Source organism: Carassius auratus, chromosome 42 (assembly GCF_003368295.1).
Source record: "Carassius auratus strain Wakin chromosome 42, ASM336829v1, whole genome shotgun sequence".
NCBI lineage: Eukaryota > Metazoa > Chordata > Actinopteri > Cypriniformes > Cyprinidae > Carassius > Carassius auratus.
Window position 1 is genome coordinate 7,952,936 of NC_039284.1, and position 14,062 is coordinate 7,966,997.

A 14,062-nucleotide genomic window follows, 5' to 3' on the forward strand; every position below is an offset into this window, starting at 1 on the left:
TCTGAACGCTGCCTGCTCTTGCCTAAATGCTTCTCTTGACAGACTCACAAACAGATAGTGATTGACATACAAAGAGCGCTTGCTGAAAGACAGAAATTTGACGACGGTTCCACTGCAAGTGCTTTTATAGCTTTCTGGTCATTATGTCACCTGCCATGACATCTCGATCATCTACTGGACAGATTCCACATGTGATTCAGAGCATGGCAACACTGAAGGCGTTCCCATAGTGTTTTTCAATGCAGCTTGAGTTCCTGAAAGGGAACACATAATTTTATTTTGAGTTAACTAAATTTGCATCGCATGCAGTTCTATCAGATCCTAATAATCATTTGCTATCTGTCAAAACCCATTTGCAGTACTTTCCATAATGTTACATAGGAAAGCCAACTATTGTGGTGTAAAAATTTAATAAAGCTTCTGTAAAGGCTGTTTTATTGCTCTGACTGCAAAGCATTCTGTAGAATCCTTATCCTGACAATGTGAAAAACTGTATAAAAGTGCTTATTAGACTATTATGTGGAACAGTTTTAGTTCTAAAATGATTCAATTTACTGTTTAAATAATTAAAAGTCTTTTTTTTTTTATTGTCATTTAGTTTTAAATCACTGACACTAAATCCACTTATTTCAGAAAATGTTGCTAGATTTTTTATATACCAGAGTATCTGTATATAACTGGATTGTTTGAAAAGTGTTAGGGTTTTGGAATGCAATCTCTGCAATCGAAGCAAAATTTTTTTGCACGACTAAAAAAGCAAAAATATAATGAAATCGCCCAACTTTGTGCCACACATTCATATTTTTTTCATTTCTCCCATGGCCTCTCAAGTTACTGAGAAGGCCATTTAGACAACTGTACCATAAAAACTGCAAATGGCTTGGTTTGGAATTACTCAAGAACTTTTGCCACAGCTGAGCTGTCTGGTCTCCACACAACAGATAGTCAGGTGGGTCGGCCTGTAAATGCTTTCAACCATGACTGTTTAAAGCCCATAAATTTGTTCATTCAAAATGGTAAATTATTCCCCTAGCTCTTTATATCCCACTCAGATGAGGCACAAGATAATAAAGGACTTGGATGGTGGGAGCTGTGTGGAATGACCAAGTTTCTTGAGAGGAATATGTATGCCAAGAGAGCATCCTCTGCATCTGCTGACCAGTATATCTGCCCCCACACTAAAGCAAAAATCACTCCCTGCAGATGTCTCGGATGGCACACCCAGAGACATTCACACATTCCCTAACTTTTGATTGATATTGCACAGAAAATATCAAGTACTAAATGTAATCACCAGTTCCAAACCGATTGGCTAGCTTAATAGGAGCATTCTTGTGGCCATATAGTTTTTCCAGTAATGACTATGTGCTTAATAATGACTGCTGAAAACTATACGACGAACTAGAAATAGTATATATTCAATACTTACAGTACTATAATATACAACTTTGTCATAATATCCTTTCTTCTGTTAAGAGCGATTTTAGATGACAGTGCCTATGTTGGGTTTGTTCTTGAAAGTAAAAATAACGTCCTTGTTTACAACTCTGTATCAGTCTCTTTTAATTTAAAAGTCTTAACTGGTGACTCACTCCAAATAAATAAATAAATAAATAAATAACAAAAAAACTAATTTAAAAAGTAAAAAAGAAAAAGTTCAAAGGCAGTGCTCTAATATAAATTATTAAAGTTATATAAGATATAACATAACTTAAAAACATTGAAAAAATGTAATGTAAAAAATTCAAATATAGATTATTAATCTTTATTAATAAAAGGCATATTTGAAGTCTAAACAACTACATTATCACATCAAAAAAAAATAAATAAAAAAAAAATAAAAAAAAAAACTTAAAAGTACATTCCTTGATACAAAAACAGTATTATGTATAAACTTATAGTGGATTCCACCCATGACACATGCTGTGAGGAATATAAAGCAGAGTAACACAAACTGTAAAAAAATGTCAAGTTCTGTTATCACTAGAATATTGCAAGCCTGGAAAGGCTCTCAGCCAATCATATTTGAGAACCAGAAGAACTGTTGTACAAGTATAATTAATGTACACAACCATTTGTGTGTGTGGGGAGGGGGGACATGAAATTTGTCAACAGACATTTATATTGTCACAAATTATTTATATTTTAAATAAATGTTGCTGTTTTTAACATTTTCATCATTGAATTCTGAAAATTATAAATTAATTAATTAATTAATTAATTAATTAATGGCACACCAAAACAAAATAAATTGAGGTTTGTCATATTGGTTAGACAGGCTCTTCATCTACTTGACCAGGTCAATTTTGATACAAAGTTGTTAGCTTCAGGTGTTTATGATTCTTTGTCTATCACAGTTGTGATTGCAGTCTCATTGAAAACTTATTGAACACATTTGCATGCATTGAAAAAACACATATAAAGGAATTTGTTGGCTGATAACGCTGGGAAGAGAAATGATACAATACAACTATATCTGTCAAGGTTAAATTGCTTCAGCAGGGGATAAATTATGTGGCTTATTCATTCTAGGTGTTGCAGTTAGCTCATTGTAGATGCACCATTTGATTTGCTTTTGGTGGCGGGAAGACCTATAAAGAGAGTGTGCATTCAGTTAATGAGACTGTAATGTCAGAGTGACCCCGGCCTCCTTTATCACACAAACAAAGATTGAGAGCTAGGTTTCATATGGAGGTTAGCTAAAACACTGCCAGGTGACCGCTCGAATACAAAGTTTTGTATTTCATTTGGAAACCAAGGTCCTAGAGTCTGGAGGAAGGCTGGAGAAGCTCATAGCCCAAGTTGCTTGAAGTCCAGTGTTAAGTTTCCACAGTCTGTGATGATTTGGGGTGCAATGTCATCTGCTGGTGTTGGTCCATTGTGTTTTTTTTTTGAAAACCAAAGTCAGTGCGCCCGTTAACCAAGAAATTTTGGAGCACTTCATGCTTCATTCTGCTGACCAGCTTTTTGAAGATGCTGGTTTCATTTTCCAGCAGGATTTGGCACTTGCCCTCACTGCAAAAAGCACCAAAACTTTGTTAAATGACCATTGTGTTGGTGTGCTTGACTGGCCAGCAAAATCACCAGACCTGAACCCCAAAGAGAATGTATGGGGTATTGTCAAGAGGAAAATGAGAAACAAAAGACCAAAAAATGCAGATGAGCTAAAGGTCACTGTCAAAGAAACCTGGGCTTCCAGACCACCTCAGCAGTGCCCCCTCCATGCCACGCCAAATTGAGGCACTAATTTTTATTATTATTTTATTTTTTTTGTTAAATGTGAGCCAAAATCATCACAATTAAAAGAACCAAAGACTTAACCTACTTCAGTCTGTGTGCATTGAATTTATTTAGTACACGGGATTCACAATTTGAGTTGAATTACTTAAATAAACAAACTTTTCCATGACATTCTAGTTTATTGAGATGACCTGTATATATATATATATATATATATATATATATATATATATATATATATATATATATATATATATATATATATATATATATATATATATATATAAATGCAAATGTGTGATCATAATTCACAATATTACTACTATTACTGTTTTTCATCCAATAAATGCAGCCATAATGACCATAATACACTTATATTAGCTACTTAAGTAAAATTTTAAAGTAAAATATTTGCATTCTATTCTATTCTGCATTTACATAATATAATTTGTCCAATCTGTGCCAGTATGGCATGAAACATGACATATAAACATTAAAATGTTAAGTCCATTAGCAGAATGATAAATCTGTTAATTTTTGGCATTATTTAGATATATTAACATAGTTAAACATCCGTTTGACTGCTTTATGACCTGTGTCCACCCCATGTCTCCTGTCGCCCTGTCAGATACCCTGAGGAGGACCGAGTGAATGTATCAGTCAAGAGTCAGTGTTGACAGATGGAGGAGACACAGAATCAAATGGACAGAATAAACAGAATAAAACATATCACACAGACATATATGTGTGTGTGTGTGTGTGTGTGTGTTTGACCTCTGGTGGAAATCAATCTAACTCTCATTTCATTTCAGATTAAATCTGTTGCTAAATGTAGCATGTATGGTCTGTTACATTAGTGGGCAGCAGGAGACAGCATGATGATATTTCTGAAAGGGTATCTGAAAGGTGTGGAGAGGATACTAGAACTCACGTCTTGCATGATAAATTTTTACTATCTCACATTCAAGCATATTATGACAGAGGGCACAGGGGATCTATTAACAAAATGTGCCGATGTGTGCCAGCTGCACTGGGTTCAGATAAAGAATATGACTCTGTAAACGTTAGGAGAGTTACTTAAAACAGCATTCTACAAGACGGTGTCATTATATGTCATAAATTGTTGAAACTTGAACTGGCTGATTTTATAAGAATATGTGACTACCATAAAACATTGTTATTATAGATTATCCTAGATTTAACAGCTTTATTACTTTATATAACTGTGTAAATATTATTAATGTGGACTCATGAAGAGAAAATATGTATGCACAGCTGTGGCATTGGTAGCTTCACTACCAATTACTACAGGAACACAATATTGTTTTCTAAACATTAGTGTCATTAACTCATCCTGCACTGTTTGTGTTATGGAAAATAATGCTACCTCAAATGGCTTGAAGAGGAGAGGTGTGCTATTGGTCAGGCTCATAATAAAATGGGTGAACAAAATCTCCAAGATTGAAATTGAAGGGGGTACCCAAGAAACATCAAGGAACCGGAACATCTAGAATAACTATCATGCTAACATACTGGTGTATGTCACATTTTATGATAACATTTAGAAATTATAAGTAATAAAAAATAAATAAATAAAATAAACATTTGCGACGCTCTTGCAAACACAAACATTATAAACACTATGAAATGTATTTTAGTTTCCTTCACACCCAACAAATCATTGAAATTGAATGATATTTGGAACAGAACCGGAATGTAAAATGTAAGTTTATATAAAAAAAAAAAAAAAAAAAAAATTATAGTGAATTCTACTCATTATAAACAACATTTATTAAAAGCCAAGCCTAAACTAATTTATATATTTTTTTTAAATGTTCTATACACATAAATTTGGCCTGAATCCATGTGTGCACTTTTATTTGCTTGACATCAATTGCATTAATGTTGCAGTATGTTTAAATCAATCAATCAGTCAATCTGATTTGGTCTGATCTTCAACTAAAGGAAAGAACCCAAGAATAAGAATAAAGACCTCAAGAAAACTTGAGTGAAAGTCTTTGTCCTATCATAAAAAAACACTGAACAGAAAACGGTGTCAATTAAAGGACATGACATAAGAAACCACTGCTGCCAATAATAATAATAAATAAATAAAAAAAACACTTGGATTTTCCATAACAATTCTGAAGAAAAAGGTGCACTGCACACCAACATAAAAAAAAAACTTCATCCAAAATGAGAAGTGTGGTGACAGAAGAATCTTGTGTGGTTTAGTACTGCTTTGCTTACTCATGGTTCAACATCTGGTTAAATATGACTGTAACTACTGACCGCCTTTTGTTTTATTTTATTCAAAGCCTTCTCTCCACCGGACAAAAGCCACCAGTCTCCTGGCACACGTACATGCTAGCTGTGCCAGGGGCTTGTTTTGGCAGAGAACCATGGCAAAACAAAAGAGAGTATTAGTCCTGGTGTCATGGCCGTGGAGAGGGGGATCCATCTCGATTTGGAGTGCTGGGTGTTTTGGATGATGGCAGTATTCAGCCAAGCCCCCCGCTGCCACACTTTCATCAGGTGCAATACCAACCAGCATGAAACAGATGCTGTGGAAACATTGCAATCTATCATTTTGCCAGTAGTGCCGCACATCATTTGCCTCTGTCGAGGGCAACTGCTCCTCCTTGTTCGTCTGCTTGAAAATATAAGGCTCAGCTGAGCCAACGTGTCTGATTCTCCCGACGACTCTATTTGAATTAATTTTCAAATGTCTGCAGCCGGGAGAAGATTGGAGCTTTGCGCACCCTATTACAGTTCGGGCCATGTTGCGTTCAGCTATCTGGGTCAAATCAAAATGATTTCGGTGCAGAGATTGAGGAGATTTTTTTTGAACAGCCGGGAGACTGGAAGCAGTGACATCGTCGTGACATCACTCTGTTCATTTGTAAACTCGAGACTGAGCAGCTGCTTTGCTTCACAGATCAGATCAAAGATGGCAATGTCAGGCTCCATAAACCAATACGCATCACTTGTGTACCCCCGGGAGGCTTTCTTTTTTTGTAAATATCAGAGGCGTGACGTTTCTAAAACATGCTTTTTGCAATTGAGACTGTGATAGAATAAAGAAGGACAGCTGTTATAAGCCCAGTGTAAATTGCATGGTTTTGGCCACAACACATTTCTGGAATCCTAAGGCTATGTGTCCACCAAAGCATTTTTTTTTTTTTTTTTGGTGCAGAGACTCAAAGAATGTTCAAGTTTGAGTAAAATGCAGCACTCATCACTGTCACTTTTTATTCATCTGTCCAATCACAGTGGAGGAGGGATGGGGGAACCACACTGATAAACCATCTCATTCTACTTGTACTACAACTGAACATCAGTGGAAGCGAAGCTAATATCGCTTTTGTCCGAGTGTTCATGTCTGTGCCAGATGGGATTCCCAGGCTACTACAGATATTTATATGAAAAATGGTTGCAACATTTCATTTACGATGTGTCTTCCACATTACATCCAAAGTGTCTCAACTGAAAAATAAGTAACAATTTGGTTATGAGTCTCTGATTGCCTAGTATGACTTGATCAGAGACGGGCAAATAAATGGTCTTTGTGATTAATCTTTGTAACCGACAAAGTTCTGGCAGTGTTTTCCGAAAAGTTTGGGTCACACGCCTATAGTTTGCGGCTTGCATCCACAGAGGAACCAATAGAATAGTGTCTCGAATTGAACTAAAAGTGCTGTACCATGCTAAGCCTGATTCTTCAAATCCTCCCACACTCACAGTGCCACTTTTTTACAATTCATTGATGCCAGTTTGTAATTTTTATTTATTTATTATTATTATTATTTTATTAACTTTATGCATGTATGGTGATCAAATGTATTTCGATTTTGGTCTGTTGCCTTGAAAGTGTTCAATCCAGTCTATGAGCGGCTGTCAACGAATTATGGCTAAATGCTTGAGCTACAGTTTATCGTACAACCACGTCACATTTCTATGTTGCCTGTCTCCTTGAGATCGCATTGTACAATCTGCCAGAATATTATTTTAAAGGAATCCCAAAAAATACATACAGTGCATAGCGGGCTTTATTCAGACTCTAAAAATCCAGACCACCCCACTGTCTGAACCAGGCCGATGGATGGCAGACATTGTCAGCTTTCTGGCGCCAAGCATAAATCAAGGTGAGCATGGCCAGTGGAGGGACACTAATTACCCAGGCTGAAAGAGCTCAAGATACAGCCACTCCAGCTTCAGTCTCCACATGTCAATCATCCTGAATTGGACACAAGCAGGAATGAGATTTGAGGGTTATGGCGGAAGGGAAAAAAGTGGTGCATAAACAGCCATTTGTGACAGCTCTTGGCAATGGCACAGCTAAATTACGGCAGACAGTTTGACCTCTGACATAAACTGTGGCTCTTGAGAGACTTCCATTGTTGTCTGAGCCCTATGGGACCTGACAAAGCATTTCACTGCTTATCCCTGATATGAACAAGTCTCCAAAGAGTTTTACTGAAGCTCTCATAGGTGATATGTGGATTTAAATTTATTCACCTATAGAAACAAATGTGCAATCTTATTTTTAACAATTCCCCTCCCATTGCTTATCATATGTTATCATAATATAGATGAAAAAGTTCTAAATTCTTATATTTCAAAAAGAAAGCTAATCTATCTTTTTTTTAAAAAAATATGTTCTGTGTACTATTATGTTCTTGCATGTTTATAAGCTGTAATAATATTCCACTATACTGCTTCCCTCCAAGGCTGACATCTACACTGCTTAAAAATACGACCTTATAATGTATTCGCTTATTGTTGATTACACTTTGGAACATTCTCAAAAGCAGTGCACTTAGCCAAGATTTAAAGGCATTGAATGCATCTTAAAATAGATTCTGAATGCATTGAGTGCACAAGGATGATAGAGTTTCTGGGCTATCTTCTTTAAAACATCCTTTTAGATGTGGCTTGTTACATCATTTGTAATCCTTACAGCTTGATGCTTACTGCAAGTTCAAGCTCAGGCAGTCAAAAGCTATGAGACCGTGTGAGGAATGAGAAATGGACGTTTATTCACACTGACAACCAACTGCCTACACGCATCGCATCCTGAAACGTGCTGCTTTTGTCTCTGAGGTCAAGAAGCGTTATGATACTGACACTGGCCGATTTACCTGAAGTTGATACAGGATCCTCAGGGAAAGTTAACTCGTCCTCTGCTATCCAGGAAAAGTTCCAGTATTTGTGGGCAGTGGTGGGGTTTCCTGAGTTTGTGGATGAGGGCCGTTCTGAAAAACAAAAGTAGAGTTTGCCATCAAGGGCCTTTGCAAATATATACTGCAGTGTCAGAAAATAACTGAAGAAGTTAAGCCTTATGTGGTAGAGGAATTATCTGTGGAGCATTTTAGACTCTCTCTTAGGTTAACTTGTCTCCAAGGGCAGTTTTCTCTAAAACCTCCCACACAAAAATTCAAAGCTTAAAAGAACAATTTTGCCTACTAGGGAATGCAGTAACAAACTCTAAGGTGAAATTAGACACACACACAAAATAATAATAATGATAAAATAATAAATAAATAAAGTGACCGTTAACAACTTAACCAAAAAAGCTAAACATACGGACACAGATGCATTCCAAATAAAGCTTTCAAATGTATTTGACATGCTTTAAAATTTACTTTTCAATAATCTGCCTAAATAAGTTCTACTTTAGTTGTTTGATTGTTTTAATCATCTTTCATTACACACTTGCAAAGATATTGCTGACACAGATAATTTGTTTATGGAGCACTGCTTGTCTAAGCTGATATGGGGATCAAAAAACACTGCAGGTTCCCTTAGGTTATGCACTATTTATATTAACACAAATATATATAATTATATTAACTTGGGTATTTTATGTTCTGCATTATAATGTAGCTCTGCCCACCAACTCTAACTTGTCTTGTTCCTTTGTCAGTGGAGCAAATAATGGATTCCTGTAAATCAGCCACACTGTACTTGAAACAAAGAGTTAGTTGATAGACATACATGTTCTGAATTGTTGGATATAAATCACATTCCATAAGTTTAAGTATCATATTCAGGTGAATAAAGGAAAAGCATGGCATAAAATTCACCATACAAATCAGCAGTGGCTTAGATGACTTGATTAACTGAACTTTATTATCACGGAACTTTATTTGCGTGTCATTAAAATGAATACTGTTACCAGAATACATTTCTAATATAAGAACAATATTTGAATCCTTAGACTTTTAGAGTACAGAGATATCAATTACTTTATTACAGCTATTTTCAGGTGTCAGACAACAAGCATCTGCAGCCAAATGTAATCTTACAGAGAACAAGTTTCTCTGAGTGTGCTATACTCTGATTTTTCTCCCTACCTTCCAAACGAGGCCAATTAATAAGAAGCTAAATTGGAGCGGGAGTAAAGGGAGTCTGTTTTGGACTATAAAACCGCTGGCAAGCTGAGCTCTGTCAGGGTTCATTCTAGACTTTGCTGAAAGTAATGAAAATAAAATCAATTATTCAACCAATACTTAATAGTGCCTCAGAGGAGCACAGGCACACATATACTCTTTAATCATTTTAAAATGACCATTAGGAGATAATCAATAGTAAACAGAAAACAGCTTTTGTTGATACACTTAAAATGATTTGCCCACTAAAAGTCATTAAAAGTTGAATTGCAATATATAAACTCACAATTGTAAGGAAAAATATCAGAATTCCGAGTTATAAACTTTCAATTTTGAGGGGAAAAGTATGAATTGCAAGTTTACATCATGCAATTCTAAAAGAGAACTGAGAGAGAGAAAAAAAAAACTTAATTCTGTAAAATTCCGTAAGAATGGCTACTGAAGTTGAGTAAATGCATTTCAGCTGGTGAGTTTAAGTTAAATAAATGTAAAAAAAAAAAGAGAGAATAATAATAAAATAAAAAATAAAAATAAATAAATAACAATGGAGATCAATTCCTTACTTAACAGTCTATTATTCCTGCCTGAAAGTCACATCATCCGTTGACTCAGAAGTTTACATTGGTTGCAGCATGATTGCATGGTATATTCCAATTAGCATCGGGTAGTTTTGTATGAAACCTTGCCTGATGTAGCCAGTATGGCATGTTTTCTGTATTTCTGACATTTGCACTAATGGCCATTCGATAACTCAAATGTTGAACATGCTTTAGGCATTTTTCCAATTGTTAAGTTTGCTGAAAATTCACTTATGGCTTACCGGCTGAAAATAATCAACTCTGATAGTGACTGTAGACTGGATTATTTAATGAATAAGTGTCCATGATGATGTTTAGTTTCATGCAATCTTTGCTTTTGCATTATTTTTGATAGTTTTAGTATTAATAGTTTTAGTCCCTATTCACTACAACTAAATGAAAAATAGCAACAACTGCAGTTTTCAGAATTCACCATTTTGTGTTCCATGGAAGAAATAAAAATACAATTAAATGAAAATAAACAAATAATCAAATAAATGAATACATGTTGGAGATTTATGTCTACCATCTGACTTTTTTTTTAGCAATAAAGATTTTTTTTCTTTCATAAAGTAAATTTAATAATAACCTTTATATATTTAGTAGTATTTAAAACTCACCAGATTGAAGTAAATGAGGTTTTCTTGATTATCCATACATCTTTCTTTCTTTCTTTCTTTGAAAAATCACTTAAATATCGAATATATGTATGCATTTAAGTAGTCTGCTATAATGTTACTAAGATCTCATTACCTCATTTTATTTCATTTTACTTTGTGGTCATATAAATATCATCAGCTGGACCAAATTGTATTATTAGCTTCTCTGAATAAAATTTGTTTGCATGAGCATTTTGCATCTGTGCCATATTCTTTAAACGCTATACTTAAAATGCATCCTGCCTGTGGTCAGAAGATGCTTTCCATTTGTTATGTGACTACTCAAGGCTGGTTACTCCTCTGCCTTTGAGAACTCATGAGCTCTCCATCATTTGATCAATGAGGCTTAGCTCAGCTCTGCACCCTCTCACCCCTCATCTCTTGTCATCCACCAGTGCTCCAATCTCAAGCCTGCTTGGCCACAACACTCTTTCTTTCTTTCTAAATAAATAAACACACGCTTGATAAGAAGCACAACCAGGTGAAGTAAAAAAACATGTTTGATAGGACATGATGAAGTGCTGTTCTCATGGGTTTTGTTTGGTGGCAGTTTGGTGATCCTGAAATAAATTCAATTACCCATAGAGGGCCATTGGGGGAGTTTCAGAGGAGGCCTTCTCTCTTATCACATCCTCTTAAATATCAGACCACAGGACAATGTGATATGACTGGGCAGTTTGGAGGTCTTTAAAAAAGCATCAGATAAATTCAGTCTGTAAACACTGTCATAACTGAAAGGACCAAAAATGAAAATCCTGTTCCCATTTACTCACCCTCATTATCATTCTGACACAAAATAATTTTAATTCTACCATGAAACAACAAAAAAGAGAAACATGTAAAGCGGTAAATGTAAGTGGTACTTTAAACTTAAATCTTTATACCAAATAATCATAAATATATAATAAAAGGAATGTATTAAATTTATCATGTTATATTGACAGTCATCTAAATAATAGTGTTGTGTGTGAAGAAGACCAAAAGTCTGCATTCTGCACCTGCATTGATGGCATAGAATGTAAGATGAAGGCAGCTTCTCCACAAGCCTGGATTGTGACATAGGCAACTGAGCTCTACACCTGTGGGGGTAACGAAGCCTGGTCCACAGCTCCGAGATGGTCATCTTCCCTTAATGGGAACATTACTTATCCGCGAACACCACCAGCAATCGTGACCATCATCCGGCACCAGGTAATAACCGCATCCAGAAATGCTTGGATGAAACAGCATCTTAAAAAAGACGATCTGTCATCTTCACAAAGAGGCTTTTTTAGAAAAATTGCTTTTTCATGGAAATGCTCTGTTACATTCTAAAACATAAAGGGAAAATGGCCACTCGCAGCACGACAGGGGTAGAGTAGCCTGAAGTGTGCAACCCACTTGGCACAGGAACGACCCCAGCTGAAGTGTCGTCCGCCAACACAAGAAGTGTCCAAGTGCGAGTTAAACTCGGCGTTAACACAGGAATTCTATTAGGAGCAGAAAAAAGTTGTCACTTGGCTACGAAGCAAACAGCTGGTATGTGTTGCACCTTTTTATGCTCGTGCTGTGATCAGCAGCAGCTGGATGCAGTCATCACATGCCAATGTCCATTGGCTCATTTAGTTTACACTCAAAGTAGATTGGTCTCTCGAAGCGAGATTCCAATTCGTCGGTCACTGACGTGACGTTGAGTGTGACCGACTGAAAGGAAACTACAGTCACATTATAATTCTAGAAGCAAAATATAACAAATGAAGGACAAGACCCTGTCCTTTAATCTCAGTTTGGCCGAGCACTTGAGCGAAGCTGTAGTATTTCACACATAATATCAGATGCTGAACTGCAATGTTAATTGCACCTATGTGTCCTTCAGACATGACTGTCACAGAAAATGAGGTAGGCGAAAAATAGGGGAAAATAGAGGGAAATTAGACTAGAGCCTTTTATGACAAGCCATGAATTCCGAATGGGTTCAAGCAAACCTCCATGACCCATTTTTTTTTTTTTGCCCATCATTCCTATACCAGCACAGCATAGATATTACAGTAGCTGTCTCCGTTTGAATTAATTAAGATTGGATGTGGATACATACATTAAGGCTCTTATAAATTGATTAGCCGTCCACTCCTGGTGGTTCATTAAATTCCTGTCAAATCCTAAGACTAAAGAAAGGGAGGGAAAGAAAAAGAGAAAGAAAAAAATGTCAGGGGCTGAATTAAACACTGATGTTGCCCAAGAGGAGCATTGATTTATTTCAGGAGCTTGACTGGACTTCCTCTGCATTCTGCACATGTGGATTCAGAGTCACCTGACCTCTACGTGTGCACCTGATTACAGACAAGCACTCCTTCATTCCAGTCAGACCTATCAGCGAGGTTATGGATCACAGGAGAACTGAGTCGGCCTTTATCAATTCATATTCTACGATCAATGCATTGCTTCAAGTGCTCCCACATGAACAGGCTAAGCTACAGGAAATCCAATTAAACAAGCATGATTAATTGCCAAGCTGATCTCAAAGGTAATAACTTGATAGGAAATACACAGTGGCTTTGTCCAAAAGGTTACAAAACCATTTGAAAGAGATGACCTAAAAACTAAGCTTGTCACATAGGCCTATTATGTCTCTGAAAAAATAAATAAATAAATAAATAAATAAATAAATAAATATATATATATATATATATAAAGATAAAATATAATAAATTATATAATAAATTATAATATAATTAAATACTGCTACTACTGCTACTACAACTCATACTAATAATGAATCATCATCACCATCATTTTTATTTTTTATAATTCAAATTTACTTTTGATTAAAAATTAAGACATTATTTGACGAATGTGTGTAGTCGAACATAATCGTTTGCTGTTTACATTGAAAAATTGTTTACACTAAGCAAGGTAATGCGACCATGTTGTTTGATAGCAGTCTTTGATCCTGTTGACTGTAACATTTGGAATAGATGATAACCAGTATTTATTTTAGGTTTGTTTATTCAGAATGCCATGTCCAAAATTAACAATCGCCTTTTCGCCAAATGCATACCGCACACAAAACTGCATCACTTTCTCAGTTTAGGAATATTACATCTGATAGGCTGGCTTCACACAGCTTCTGGGAGTAATGCCATATTGGTGAATAAAGTGGCAAATTATTTATATTTGTTATTTTCTATGGAATTGTAAGCAATGATCCCTGAAT

The 14,062-nt window shown here is 35.8% G+C and overlaps 1 protein-coding gene across 1 annotated transcript in view; it reads right to left on the reverse strand.

Moving 5' to 3' along the window:
* LOC113060535 (ALK tyrosine kinase receptor-like) overlaps positions 1 to 14,062 on the reverse strand; it is a 426,749-nt gene that overhangs the window by 252,882 nt on the left and 159,805 nt on the right. The window contains exon 2 of the mRNA XM_026229521.1: positions 8,382 to 8,495. Within this exon, the coding sequence (XP_026085306.1) occupies positions 8,382 to 8,495 (114 nt within the window). The remainder of the gene's footprint in view (positions 1 to 8,381; positions 8,496 to 14,062) is intronic.